Source organism: Rhinichthys klamathensis, unplaced genomic scaffold, assembly GCF_029890125.1.
Source record: "Rhinichthys klamathensis goyatoka isolate OS25496 unplaced genomic scaffold, OSU_Roscu_1.1 h1tg000627l_1, whole genome shotgun sequence".
In the NCBI taxonomy this organism is placed as follows: domain Eukaryota; kingdom Metazoa; phylum Chordata; class Actinopteri; order Cypriniformes; family Leuciscidae; genus Rhinichthys; species Rhinichthys klamathensis.
In genome coordinates, this window is record NW_026607075.1 from 300,001 (window position 1) to 316,017 (window position 16,017).

The 16,017-nt window shown below is 43.6% G+C and overlaps 1 protein-coding gene across 1 annotated transcript in view; it reads left to right on the top strand.

Annotated features, from left to right (window-relative positions):
• Positions 1–16,017, top strand: part of wwox (WW domain containing oxidoreductase) — a 113,756-nt gene that overhangs the window by 30,462 nt on the left and 67,277 nt on the right. The window contains exon 5 of the mRNA XM_056241037.1: positions 13,979–14,085. Within this exon, the coding sequence (XP_056097012.1) occupies positions 13,979–14,085 (107 nt within the window). The remainder of the gene's footprint in view (positions 1–13,978; positions 14,086–16,017) is intronic.

Here is a 16,017-nt window from a genome sequence, read left to right on the forward strand (position 1 = left end):
TGTGTGTGTCACACGTGTGTGTGTGTCAGACTCGTGTGTGTGTGTGTGTGTCACACGTGTGTGTGTGTCAGACTCGTGTGTGTGTGTGTGTCGGACTCGTGTGTCGGACTCGTGTGTCAGACTCGTGTGTCAGACTCGTGTGTGTGTGTGTGTGTCAGACTCGTGTGTGTGTCAGACTCGTGTGTGTGTGTGTTTCGCAGAAGCTCAGTGTCAGGACGGGAAGCTCAGGGCACACGGGACGGATAACAGGCCCTACTGACGGGAAATCTGCAGTTTATGTGCTTGATGAGTGCCATGGCCGCTGTGTGTTTCCACTTTAATTGAATTTTGATGGCTGTATGTATGAGTGTGTTCCTGTGGCCTCTCACCAGGGCTCGTTCCTCTGAGTGTGTGTTTCTGTGGCCTCTCACCGGGGCTCGTTCCTCTGAGTGTGTGTTTCTGTGGTGAACCGGTAGATTGAGGCACATTTGTTCAGTGTAACGGCTAAAGCGACTCAGATCCCTCTCTCAAACCCTCGTGTATCACGTGAATCGTGACTCCGACTCACACACTCGAGTGCTTTGGCCATTTACATAAAGCTGCCCACTGTCACATATCATTGGTCCAGAATCTGCATAACTGAAGATGAAGCATTAAACATGCTCTGATTGGCTGAGATTGTGTGGAGATGTGCAGCTCTTCCGAATCAACCCAAGATGATATAAGAGCTTGTTTCATTGAACCATATCAAAATTAGCAATTGTTTTATTAAATATATTTTTCATTATATGTGTGTTTTTGAAAGACGTCTCTTGTGCGTGAGCATAAAAACAGTTGTTTTAAAATAAATAATTAAAAATAAGCCATTACTCCAGTCTTCAGTGTCACATGATCCTTCAGGAATCACTCTAATATGATGATTTGCGGCTCAAGAAACATTTATGATTATGATAATTATGATTATTATTAATTATGATTATCAATGATGAAAACTGCTTCATATTCCACAGTTTTGTTAAAAAACAAAACTGAACTTTGAAAATAATAGATATTTTTTTTACCCCAAACGTTTTATGGTAGTGTATCATGTTTCCCTCAAAAATATTAAGCAGCAAAAACTTGATAATAGTAATATATTTGAGATGCTGTATTCAGAAATGAACAGTCTCTCTTCATTTCTTATAAAGTTACCGCACAATATTCAGCACAGAACTATCCACAAGTACAAACTCCCCAACGTTCGGTGTGTGTCTGATACTGGAGCGAGTCTTTAATCTTCGGTGCGCCTGTGGAGCCGGTTATTGATATTGAGTGTCAGAGGAAATAGAATCTGAGGCTTTTAATGTGTGTTTCATGTCCCGTTTTGATGAATCTGTTTATCGGCTCTGTAATGAACACCAGGTATGGTTGGTTAGTCAAATTATTGAGCATTATTAACCTTGGATGAAATTCACAAAGCACGGAAAAAACTGATGTAACATGCAAGAAAATTACAGCTGGGGATAAAAGGTTCGATAATGATTACGGCCTCAATACCACCCGGGTGAGCGGCCAGATGCATATATATATATGTGTGTGTGTGTGTGTTTAAGGCCTTTTACTGGCTTTTTAAAACGGGTCGGAGCGCTTGAATGTGAACTCAAGTGGTTTATGGATTCGCTTTTACTATTGTTCCAAGAGCAGAGATATTAAAGTTGCATGACGACTCTTTGCTCTCTCTCTCTCTCTCTCTTTAACAATGTCCGTGTTGGGATTAACGGCGCTCCCGCTCGGATTCGCGGATGCGGTTGCCGTGGGGACGGCGTGACCGTCGGCACGATGAAAAATGGCGTTGGGAATTAGCCGAGGCCACTTGGGGGTCAAAGCCGGAGTGTGTGAGGCAAGGGCATCGAGGGCATCGGGGGCAAGAGCAGCGGCGGGCGGCTGGTCAGCTGGAACCCTGTAATTACTAACCATACATTTCACTTTGGCCCGTGACAACATCTCCCCCAATCCCAAATGAAGATGGGGGTTATTAATGGTGTAAATTAAGCCTCCCTGCAGACTGACGGAGGCACCACACTCCCCGTTTTAACCCCAAATATATACACTCACCGGCCACTTTATTAGGTACACCTGTCCAACTGTTCGTTAACACTTAATTTCTAAGCAGCCAATCACATGGCGGCAACTCAGTGCATGTAGACATGGTCAAGACAATCTCCTGCAGTTCAAACCGAGCATCAGTATGGGGAAGAAAGGTGATTTGAGTGACTTTGAACGTGGCATGATTGTTGGTGCCAGAAGGGCTGGTCTGAGTATTTCAGAAACTGCTAATCTACTGGGATTTTCACGCACAACCATCTCTAGGGTTTACAGAGAATGGTCCGAAAAAGAAAAAACATCCAGTGAGCGGCAGTTCTGTGGGCGGAAATGCCTTGTTGATGCCAGAGGTCAGAGGAGAATGGCCAGACTGGTTCGAGCTGATAGAAGGGCAACAGTGACTGAAATAACCACTCGTTACAACCGAGGTATGCAGCAAAGCATTTGTGAAGCCACAACACGCACAACCTTGAGGCGGATGGGCTACAACAGCAGAAGACTCCACCGGGTACCACTCATCTCCACTACAAATAGGAAAAAGAGGCTACAATTTGCAAGAGCTCACCAAAATTGAACAGTTGAAGACTGGAAAAATGTTGCCTGGTCTGATGAGTCTCGATTTCTGTTGAGACATTCAGATGTTAGAGTCAGAATTTGGCGTAAACAGAATGAGAACATGGAACCATCATGCCTTGTTACCACTGTGCAGGCTGGTGGTGGATGTTTTCCTGGCACACTTTAGGCCCCTTAGTGCCAATTGGGCATCGTTTAAATGCCACGGCCTACCTGAGCATTGTTTCTGACCATGTCCATCCCTTTATGGCCACCATGTACCCATCCTCTGATGGCTACTTCCACCATGTCACAAAGCTCTAATCATTTCAAATTGGTTTCTTGAACATGACAATGAGTTCACTGTACTAAAATGGCCTCCACAGTCACCAGATCTCAACCCAATAGAGCATCTTTGGGATGTGGTGGAACGGGAGATTCGCATCATGGATGTGCAGCCGACAAATCTGCGGCAACTGTGTGATGCCATCATGTCAATATGGACCAAACTCCCTGAGGAATGCTTCCAGCACCTTGTTGAATCTATGCCACGAAGAATTGAGGCAGTTCTGAAGGCAAAAGGGGGTCCTACCCGTTACTAGCATGGGGTACCTAATAAAGTGGCCGGTGAGTGTATATATGTGCTTCTGCTCACCTGCTGCTCCCTGGCCCCGCCCCTTTGATGCTCCACGACCATATATGGTCATTAGAGCTGCCATTGGTCAGTAAACTGCTTGTGTGATATGTATCGTCTACGGTAATATCTTAATTATTATTTATTGAACGATTTTAAGCTGAGATAATCGAGTATGATTTGAGAGTGCAGGCTTTCGGTGAGTGATTTCTATGCCGGTAAAATGCCTCAGAAAGTCAGGATATACATAACCAGATTTCCCTGAGCTTTGATTTATACATTTTTAAACACAATATTGTCTGTTTTTGCTTTATTTTGTTCAATCATTCACAGCAGAACTGTTTTGTGTCTCTGAGCGACACATAGCGGTGCTTTATTACTGAAGGAAACCGCAAATCAGTTTAATGAATGATTCAATGACTGAACAAATCAGGTGTTTAAACGAATTGTTTGAATGATGTCAACTCATTAAGACAGCGATTGGCAGTTTTAGATCATTTCTTGTAATTGTAAGTGCATTAATGCATCCTCTGAGTGAAAACATGTCAATGCCACTGTGGATGCAGGTATTGTGCAAACATGGATTTTGTTGATACTGATTTCGTTTTATTGGTATCAGTCTCTTGATATTCCATTGAGTTTATTGATTAAATGTAAGAATTAGACATATTCATGTCATATTTCATATTTCTTTGATCATTTTGATAATTTTGAAATAGCTTACACACAGAACAGAATCTGAGCCCAGAATCGTTGAACTAAATTTACAACAAAAAAAAAACAAGTAAACGGTCAGTAATAAAATAACAACAAATAAACAAATTGCAATCAATAGCACAAATAAATACAACAGAATAAAGAGACAAATTAAATAAATATGAATACGTTTTTCAGGTGAGTCAACAATATTCAGGTTAGAAATACTACAGAAAGTAATCACATGCTTTATAGTCTTCATTGTACAAATGAAATGCAGATTAATGCTTACAATCAAAGGTACAAAAGTTATCCAGTCAGGAGTAGCGAGTGATCTTTCTGTTTGTCTTTGGTTCTGTGATTACCGTGACAGACAGCTCAGGAATATTAGCCGCTGTCACTTTAAAGGGATACTCCACCAGTTTTTCTTATTAAACTATGTTATTCCCTTAACTAAGACGAGTTGATACATACCTCTCTCGTCTCAGTGCGTGCACTATATCCCTCTGTATTGCCGCAAAACTATGTTAGCACTTAGCTTAGCCCATGCATTAAATATGGGCCAAGCAGAGAAGCGACCAAACACTTCCACGTTTTCCCTATGTAAACACAGTTACTCGAGTAGTGTAACTTGACCTGGGCTGGTGACACAAAATAAACCGTTGCGCTTTTCTAAGCGTTTAAAATTGATGACTATATTGTATGGCGGAATACCATAACAAGTGCTTTTGAGCACTTCGACTTGGCGCAATAATATCTTCACTCGTGAAAAGATTACCGGCTCCCGCTTCCTCTCCCCCTCCCTCCAATAGCATCCAGCTGCTGACATTTCCGTCAATACTACCAACGTGACTTTTACTACCTGTGCTATTAGCAAACTGCAGATCATTTGCAATGGCCGACTTTGTAGATGATTATGACTTCTTTTAGAAGACCCAGAGCCATATCTGTTTGAACCCGAGTACACGGAGGAGGAATTAGCTCTTGTGGACCGTGAGAGGCAAGAAAGATATGATCCAGAACAGACCGGAGCTGGCGAAAGACCACGGGCTTTCTGTAAGTGATCTGAATATTGTTGGTGTAGCCTCATCCTTTAGGCGTGTTCCTGTGCAGGTATAGTCCTTCTTTGTGAAATGTTCGGAGCAAACACGCCACTTCTTCAGAGTCATCAATGGTGTTTTGGGATTCTTGTTCAAAGCAGCTAACCAAGCTCTCCGCTGTATGTGGTGTGTTGGAATTCGGTGAAAAATGACAGCACTATGTACATTCTCCTTATTTTCACAACCCTTTACGATGCACGCTTTAACCATTATTGTACACAAACTAGCTTCCAACAACCTGTTACTTCGTCAACTCCGCTCGAACTACTACTACCGGCGCATGTCACGTTGTATTGACGGAAATGTCAGAGGGAGGGGGAGAGGAAGCGGGAGCCGGTAAGAGGACTTTTCACGAGTGAAGATATTATTGCGCCAAGTCGAAGTGCTCAAAAGCAATTGTTATGGTATTCCGCCATACAATATAGTCATCAATTTTAAACGCTTAGAAAAGCGCAACGGTTTATTTTGTGTCACCAGCCCAGGTCAAGTTACACTACTCGAGTAACTGTGTTTACATAGGGAAAACGTGGAAGTGTTTGGTCGCTTCTCTGCTTGGCCCATATTTAATGCATGGGCTAAGCTAAGTGCTAACATAGTTTTGCGGCAATACAGAGCGATATAGTGCACGCACTGAGACGAGAGAGGTATGTGTCAACTCGTCTTAGTTAAGGGAATAACATAGTTTAATAATAAAAACTGGTGGAGTATCCCTTTAAGAGTGTATGCACGGATCCTGGATAGTGTTACACAACATGCAATTTCTCTCACCTATTACGTTCCAAAACTGACCTTATGTGCCCGAATACTCGTCAAGACAGACATTTTGTTATCATTTTGTATGTATTTGACCGTTTAAACAAGTAAATTTGGTACCCGCGAGCTGTTTGAGAGGTGGCTTTATGTGCGCGTCACTTATAAAGATCAGTGGTGTGAGTTTGAGACCTGTGGAAATTAGTAAAACTGTGCAATACTCGCAACATTTCACAATTTCACTCTTCTTTGTCTCTTTCCAAAACATTACAGTGAATATTACTAGAGGTTTATGATTTAAGAGTAACATTTTCTTTCAGTTACTGTTGTTGTTGCATTTGATTTGTATGATTTTACATAAATACATAATTGAAAGCATCAATTAAAGCCATTGAACATGCTATCACTCTGTGTTATTACTTCACAATGCTTAACTTCAAAAATTAAAAAAAATATTATTATTTATGTAGATACAATAATGTAATAATTTTCCTTTATTACATTAAATGTTCAAATGTATGTATTTATTTAAAAGCATACAAATCAAATGTAACAAGACAAGGCAACTCTAGTCACTCTAAATAAATAAATAAATAACGCATCATATACCTATAGTATTATTTCTTGAAATACATGAAACGTATTATATATTACATTCATGTATTTTTTTCCTTTATTACATAAATATTACTACAGTTGTTTATTTGTTTGTTACTGTCACAAATAATGTCCCAATGTAAATACAAATCTGGTACTACACTGTAAAAAATGACAATGTTATGTCAATTATTCCCTTTAAATGTGTGTAATAAAGCAGAAAAAGGAATAACAACAGTGTAGGGCAGATTTCAGAGTGATGACAGAGAAAATCAACGAGATTCATGGGGGCGTTAATCTGTCCGCTCTTTATGTGTATCCTGGCTTGATTCCCATTGGCTCGCTCTGACTAGGAAGTGACCTGGAGAAGAACTCAGCAACACAATAAACCCATCCAGTGACCCGCAGGCCATCTCTGGGACGTCCCGTCGTCACAGCGCGTTACTCGCCGAAGCATAAACCCATCCAGTGACCCGCAGGCCATCTCTGGGACGTCCCGTCGTCACAGCGTCCACACAGTGCGTTACACGCCGAAGCATAAACCCATCCAGTGACCCATAGGCCATCTCTGGGACGTCCTGTCGTCACAGCGTCCACACAGTGCGTTACACGCCGAAGCATAAACCCATCCAGTGACCCATAGGCCATCTCTGGGACGTCCTGTCGTCACAGCGTCCACACAGTGCGTTACACGCCGAAGCATGAACCCATCCAGTGACCCATAGGCCATCTCTGGGACGTCCTGTCGTCACAGCGTCCACACAGTGCGTTACACGCCGAAGCATAAACCCATCCAGTGACCCATAGGCCATCTCTGGGACGTCCCGTCGTCACAGCGTCCACACAGTGCGTTACACGCCGAAGCATAAACCCATCCAGTGACCCATAGGCCATCTCTGGGACGTCCCGTCGTCACAGCGTCCACACAGTGCGTTACACGCCGAAGTGTGAACCCATCCAGTGACCCGCAGGCCATCTCTGGGACGTCCCGTCGTCACAGCGTCCACACAGTGCGTTACACTCCGAAGCGTGAACCCATCCAGTGACCCGCAGGCCATCTTTGGAACGTCCCGTCGTCACAGCGTCCACACAGCGCGTTACACGCCGAAGCGTAAACCCATCCAGTGACCCGCAGACCATCTCTGGGACGTCCCGTCGTCACAGCGTCCACACAGTGCGTTACACTCCGAAGCGTGAACCCATCCAGTGACCCGCAGGCCATCTCTGGGACGTCCCGTCGTCACAGCGTCCACACAGTGCGTTACACGCCGAAGCGTAAACCCATCCAGTGACCCATAGGCTATCTCTGGGATGTCCCGTCGTCACAGCGTCCACACAGCGTGTTACACGCCGAAGCGTGAACCCATTCAGTGACCCATAGGCCATCTCTGGGATGTCCCGTCGTCACAGCGTCCACACAGCGCGTTACACGCCGAAGCGTAAACCCATCCAGTGACCCATAGGCCATCTCTGGGACGTCCCGTCATCACAGCGCGTTACTCGCCGAAGCATGAACCCATCCAGTGACCCATAGGCCATCTCTGGGACGTCCCGTCGTCACAGCGTCCACACAGAGCGTTACACGCCGAAGCGTAAACCCATCCAGTGACCCATAGGCCATCTCTGGGACGTCCCGTCGTCACAGCGTCCACACAGTGCGTTACACTCCGAAGCATGAACCCATCCAGTGACCCATAGGCCATCTCTGGGACGTCCCGTCGTCACAGCGTTCACACAGAGCGTTACACGCCGAAGCGTAAACCCATCCAGTGACCCATAGGCCATCTCTGGGATGTCCCGTCGTCACAGCGTCCACACAGCGTGTTACACGCCGAAGCGTGAACCCATCCAGTGACCCATAGGCCATCTCTGGGATGTCCCGTCGTCACAGCGTCCACACAGCGCGTTACACGCCGAAGCGTAAACCCATCCAGTGACCCATAGGCCATCTCTGGGACGTCCCGTCGTCACAGCGTCCACACAGTGCGTTACACTCCGAAGCATGAACCCATCCAGTGACCCATAGGCCATCTCTGGGACGTCCCGTCGTCACAGCGTTCACACAGAGCGTTACACGCCGAAGCGTAAACCCATCCAGTGACCCATAGGCCATCTCTGGGACGTCCCGTCGTCACAGCGTCCACACAGTGCGTTACACTCCGAAGCATGAACCCATCCAGTGACCCATAGGTCATCTCTGGGACGTCCCGTCGTCACAGCGTCCACACAGAGCGTTACACGCCGAAGCGTAAACCCATCCAGTGACCCATAGGCAATCTCTGGGACGTCCCGTCGTCACAGCGTCCACACAGTGCGTTACACTCCGAAGCATGAACCCATCCAGTGACCCATAGGTCATCTCTGGGACGTCCCGTCGTCACAGCGTTCACACAGAGCGTTACACGCCGAAGCGTAAACCCATCCAGTGACCCATAGGCCATCTCTGGGACGTCCCGTCGTCACAGCGTCCACACAGTGCGTTACACTCCGAAGCATGAACCCATCCAGTGACCCATAGGCCATCTCTGGGATGTCCCGTCGTCACAGCGTCCACACAGTGCGTTACACGCCGAAGCGTAAACCCATCCAGTGACCCATAGGCCATCTCTGGGACGTCACAGCGTCCACACAGTGCGTTACACGCCGAAGCGTAAACCCATCCAGTGACCCATAGGCCATCTCTGGGACGTCACAGCGTCCACACAGTGCGTTAGACGCCGAAGCGTAAACCCATCCAGTGACCCATAGGCCATCTCTGGGACGTCCCGTCGTCACAGCGTCCACACAGTGCGTTACACTCCGAAGCATGAACCCATCCAGTGACCCATAGGCCATCTCTGGGACGTCCCGTCGTCACAGCGTTCACACAGAGCGTTACACGCCGAAGCGTAAACCCATCCAGTGACCCATAGGCCATCTCTGGGACGTCCCGTCGTCACAGCGTCCACACAGTGCGTTACACTCCGAAGCATGAACCCATCCAGTGACCCATAGGTCATCTCTGGGACGTCCCGTCGTCACAGCGTCCACACAGAGCGTTACACGCCGAAGCGTAAACCCATCCAGTGACCCATAGGCCATCTCTGGGACGTCCCGTCGTCACAGCGTCCACACAGTGCGTTACACTCCGAAGCATGAACCCATCCAGTGACCCATAGGTCATCTCTGGGACGTCCCGTCGTCACAGCGTTCACACAGAGCGTTACACGCCGAAGCGTAAACCCATCCAGTGACCCATAGGCCATCTCTGGGACGTCCCGTCGTCACAGCGTCCACACAGTGCGTTACACTCCGAAGCATGAACCCATCCAGTGACCCATAGGCCATCTCTGGGATGTCCCGTCGTCACAGCGTCCACACAGTGCGTTACACGCCGAAGCGTAAACCCATCCAGTGACCCATAGGCCATCTCTGGGACGTCACAGCGTCCACACAGTGCGTTACACGCCGAAGCGTAAACCCATCCAGTGACCCATAGGCCATCTCTGGGACGTCCCGTCGTCACAGCGTCCACACAGTGCGTTACACTCCGAAGCATGAACCCATCCAGTGACCCATAGCCCATCTCTGGGACGTCCCGTCGTCACAGCGTCCACACAGTGCGTTACACGCCGAAGCGTAAACCCATCCAGTGACCCATAGGCCATCTCTGGGACGTCCTGTCGTCACAGTGTCCACACAGTGCGTTACACGCCGAAGTGCTGCACTGATGAGGTGAGGGGTGTTTGTTCAGATGCCTGAGCAAACAGCACTGAAACGCAGTGGTCATTTAACTAACCTTGTGTTTAAGACATGATCTTAAAACGGCCATCTTTCTTTCTTTCACTGAAATGTCATGCTAATTCAGCTGGACTCGTGCGCGTCTCCGCCTCTTTGACGAACAAGCGGAGTCATTATGTCCAAATTAATGTCAAGCCCCTCTTATTTTCCATAAATAATACATGGCGGGTCGCTGTTGTCGTTAAACATGTTCTAATTTGTTCTCCATTACAAAAAACAACGGCGTTGATTAATTCACACTTCAAGCCGAACAACCGCCACGATTTCCACAAGGTGACTGTGAGTTGCTCTTGTGATCAACGCTAATGCGAGACTGTTTCATTAAGAAGGCGATGAGAGCACACCGCTGAAGTGTCCTGTTATGGATTTGCTGGTGAATGTGTGTTTTGTTGGCCTACTGGCAGGGAAAGCGTTTCTTGTTTGTATTTTGGTGTCTGTTTCCCGGGAAGGACGGCCTTGTGCAGACACACACACACACACACGTTCTCCATTACTCCTAATAAGGTGTCATAAAATTGAATTCCATGCTTGGTTTGTCAGAGAGGAGGTCTTATCCTACTCCAATTTTGAGTTTTAATGGGTAATACTCCTTAGCTCTCTCCTCACAATTAGGCCTCCTAGTTACCTTTTAATGAAAATCAGATTAAAACATAATCTAATTAAAGTTCATTTTAATCTGCGCTATCGCCCCGACTGTCTGTGGCTCAGAAACACGCCGGCACACTGTCAAACCCGCTTCGTTTGCATAGAGGAAGGCCAGGCTATCAGGCAAGGGTTTTACATATGTGTGTGTCGGGAAACTCGTATGAAGTGCGTTTCTGATCCCACTCTCATTCCAGGTCATATTCTGCTTAAAAAAAAAAATAAAAAACATTTTCTATGAAGAAAATAAAGCCTATTTTTAGTACCACTAAGATTTTTTGAGTACATTTGAGTACATTTCCACCCCCAAATTACTGTAAAGCTTCCTTATTTTTCTACTTTTAAATATATTTATTTCAGTGATAATTTTTTCTGTATTACAGTGAATATTTCTAGAGTTTTATGATTTATTAAGAGTAACATTTTCTTTCATTTTTATGTTGCATTTGATTTGTATGATTTTACATAAATGCATAATTAAAAGCATCAATTAAAGGCATTGCACATGTTATCACTGTTATTACTTCACAGTACTTAACTTTCAAATTATTATTTATTTAGTTACAATAATTAAATAATTTTCCTGTATTACATTAAATGTTTAAATGTATTTTATTTAAAAGCATACAAATCAAATTTAACAAGACAAGGCAACTCAAAAGATTATGGTGAAGTCACTCTAAACAAATAAATAATGCATCATACCTATAGTAATATTTATTGAAATACATGGAACGTATTATATCACATTCATGTAAAATGTTCCTTTATTACATCAATATGTTTTGTTTATTTTTTTGTTAATGTCATAAATAATGTCACAATGGAAAAATCTGGTACTACACTGTAAAAAAAAGTTATGGATGACAACATATATTTTACATTTTCAACTCAAGTTATACAAGATTCAACTCAGTTAAATGTAATTTAAGTTGAAATGACTTTCAGCATCCAAGTTGATTGTACTTAAAAATGTACAGAAAGCAGTTTATTATTTTTATTTTTTTATTACAGTGCAATAAAGGTCCTAAAATGGGCTTTGTTGTCTTTATGCAAAATTATTGTTTCTTATGTTCCTTTTGATCTAGGGGCAAAATAGAAGCAAAAAAATATGCAGGTTTTGTGAGGTTCGCCCTCCTTTCCTGTCTATAAAAATAAAAAACAGTGTTAAAGTTAAGTCATCCTCATTTATATCGCGCTTTTAACACTAGATTGTTTCAAAGCAGCTTTACAGAGATAAACATATAATGTGAGGTAACAGAGATTGGTTTGGTTTTCATAGGATCATTGGAGGTGCTGGTGGGATCGGTCCTGTGGAAGGAACGGGGCAGTGAACTTCAGTGGGAAAAGTGAAGGTGAAAAACTCGGACATGCGTGCGAGTGCCACTCACAGTCAGTGACAGCTGTCAGCGCTCATCATGTCCACTGATACCCATGATTCCCTGCGCTGGAGTGGTTCACGAGTCATGCCTCTCTGTTGGAGCCGTGTCGGCCTGTCAGGTCTTTTCTGAGCCATGACAGTGTAATATGTTTTACAAGCCGAATGGCCAAGGGTTATTTCACAGTCAGAGAGAGGCCAGCCAGTAAAGCAGCGCGTTCAGTCCACCTGCTGGCCGATAACACACTCACACACACCCACCCACGTTTGAGCCGCCGCGCGTCCAGGGAAAACCACAAAGGCCAATTTAGCTCTGTCTTTGAGTCTGCTTTACAGTAATAGGAGATTACAACAGAAGAGAGCAAATCTGCATGCGTTTTCAGCCCCTTCGCTGTAATTAAACCCAGGATTTAATGAGCAAACGTGGCCAACAGAAAGATGCACATGCGCCTGAGGATTACGGGGTAAAATAAGCCACTGAGCTCAAATGTCCTGCCGACAGGACAGAAGTCGTGGGACACTGCAGATTTTAGAGGTTTGACCTTTTGTGTCCTTCGTATGATGGCAAAACACACCGTTCGCCCCATCTGATATTCCTTCTTTAACTTGATTATTAATGTCGGAATAGCAAACCTGAGCCATTGTTATGAACTTGAGGCTTTTTCTCGCAGTATCTATTCTGAGACACATGTACCTTTATGACTGGTGCCCACTCCGGGTAATAAAATGCTGATGCCAGCTTAAGAGAAAATTTAAACACACTTGGTGTAATCAAACGCACAATGCAAAACGGCAGGTCAGCAAAACCAGCCAAAACAATACCCCAAGTCCCCCCTAAATATAACCTTTTTCAGTGAAGCAAATGTTTTGTTTCTGCCTTCCCATACGGAGTATATTTAGATCATTGTTTCTACCTTTTGGGTTTGACTGACCCATTTAGAGTGGCGATTTTTGAAAATTAATTTGAGAAACTGATATAAAGAGTAATTTCTAAATGAGGCTAAAGTATCTGAACCTCTTATCACTCTGGCTTTGAAGTGCTTTATGGGTTTGCCAAGAAGAAATACACATTATGGATTTTACGTCTCCATTTACTCATTTATTCTTGCAAAAAAAATCTGCTTTCTTAATCAGTATACAAGTACAAGCAAAAAGATCCATTATTATACCTGAGAACCAAAATTGCTCGGCTACAAATCAGAGATATGTATCTTTAGATTAAGTTTTGTTTTCTTAACCCTATTGTTTCTCGTTTAAAACGTAAATAAAAAATTGGTGAGGCTTATGCATAGAACAAAAGAATGACTTGCTAATAAAGTAAGAAAACTAAACCTAATTAAAAAAATACATTTTTTTGATAATAAGTCATTGTTTCACAAGTTTATTTGCAAGTAATGTATCTTTTTAAAGATATTTTGATACTGGAAAAATACAGATTATTTTTTCCCGTGTAAATGTGCTTACGATAGACGTTCTGTCATTGAGGTGCCTCAAGGTCTTGTCCTGGGTCCGGTTTCATTTCATTATCATTACCAAAGCTATTGGAGTTTCTCAGCTTTGACTTAATCATTTTCATCACTTAAAAGGGTCTTGATTGAGTATCTTAAAAAAGAGCCTTTGGCTTTCTGTCTGATGGAGAACGAATCCGAGATATGGGATCCCGTCCACCCTCTGCTCGGGTTCATCCGCCGCAAATAACAGCAAGTTATCAGTCAAGTGACTTATCTCAATCATGTCATTTCTCTTCTCCCACAATCCCCTTTCCACCCACCCACGCCCTATCTGCAGGTTTCGAGACCGCCCGATCTTTCGCTCTTCACGGCGCCCATGTGATCTTAGCGTGCCGAAACCAAAGTCGTGCCAGTAAAGCAGCAAGACTGATCACGGAGGAATGGGTGAGTAAAAGCACCACACACACACACACACACACACACTCTTGACTACTGCAGTGCGAACTTTACATTTCATAAATCACGTTTTGTGTAGCTGGCATCTCTGGCTTCTCCTGAGTCACATGATTAGGTGGAGATTTGAGTCATTAGTGCTGTTTCTACATAGTCATCGGCCTTCTAATGCATCCTAACTGACATCTATACTTAGTGGTACTATGTATGAAATGCAATATATGATCTGATCTGAATTGTTCTTCATAGGCAGCAACTCTTTCAAATAGTGCTGCTTGTCAGTGGTGGACACTTACCAAGTATTTTTTACTTCTGTACTTAAGTCAATTTTTCGAGGATCTGTACTTTATCAGAGTATTGTTATTGTGGGAAATGTTATTTTCCACCCAGTTTGTCGGCTAAGTCTGCTCTGCCGCAGCGGATGCTATAGCAGACATTAGCGCCAAGTACTGTCGTGGTGGAGCAACAATTAGCAGAACATTTTGCTGAACAGGTTTAAGCTTAAGTTAGTAACATTAGCGCCCTTTTGTTAAACAAGTTCACTTCAGAATTAAAATATCCTGATAATTTACTCTCCTCCACGTCATCCAAGATGTTCAAGTCTTTCTTTCTTCAGTGGAAGAGAAATGAAGGTTTTTGAGGAAAGCGTTTCAGGATTTTCTCCATATAGTGTCTTCAATGGGGTCCAACGGGTCGAAGGTCCAGATGTGAGTTTCAGTGCAGCTTCAAAGTCTCGACACGATCCAGCCGAGGAATAAGAGTCTGATTTAGACAAACCAGCGGACACTTATAACAAAAATAAACATTTACTTACTTTTAAGCACAAATGCTGATCTTGCACTAGCTGTGATGCGCCACACATTACGTAATCACGCTGAAAGATCACGCATGTTCCGGTTTATAAATGTAGGATAGGGCGAAAAACTCCTCCTCATTTTCTCCTCCAACTTCAAAATCGACATCGTCGTTTTACCTTTTATTTAATTTTTTTTTTTTGTAAATGGTGTTTGACTAAATCTTTGCACATTTGCTTTGTAAACACTAGGTCTGTACTTCCGCCACGCGTGACCTTTCAACGTGATTTTTATTAATATGGAAATGTAATAATACAATAAAAAAAAAAAAAATTATACTCTAAATAAGAAACTAAAACTGCCAGCAAGTGGCGGTAAATGTCTTAATGAGTAAGTCATTCATTTATTCATTGATTCACTGATTCACTGATTCATTCATTCGATTTGTTCAAACGGCTGATTCATTTAGGAATGAAGTAAATGGCTCTCTTTATGAATGAGTCATTGAATCATTGTTTCACCCGATTGATTCGCTCAAAACATGGATTCTTATTCATTGAACTGTTGTAACTCAATATCACACTTGCACTCGTGCTATTCGGAACAAAAACAGCACTCGTGTGATATTGCTTAACTATATCATATGATATAAATATGAGGCAAAAACCCATACAGGGCCATTTTTGCTCTGATATCTTGAATTTTAAGGGCATTATAACTGCATTATACAGGCTTCATCACACAGTGAGCTTTTGCTCTGCTTCATGTTCCTCACCAGTCAACTATATGAGATGTAAGATGAACTACGGAGGTCTTGGATGGGTGTGTTAATAATTTTAACACATTATTTTCCCCCATAACTAATTAATTGAATGCGTTAAATCGACAGCCTTAGTAAAAAATGAAGTGTACTTTGGGCTTTATATCTAAAACTTCTGGTAAACATTTTTTATTTCGGTTAAAAAAATGCTGTTCTTATAGAACTTAAAGATCCTCTAGCTTTCAACGCTCTCTCTTTTACGCTGTAATTCCTAATGAATATTCCTCTGGTCTTGATGTGGCGTGGCAGGGATTTAGCCCGTGGCTCTGCGCTCGCAGCCGATCTCTCTGATAGTCTCCATTATTAGCA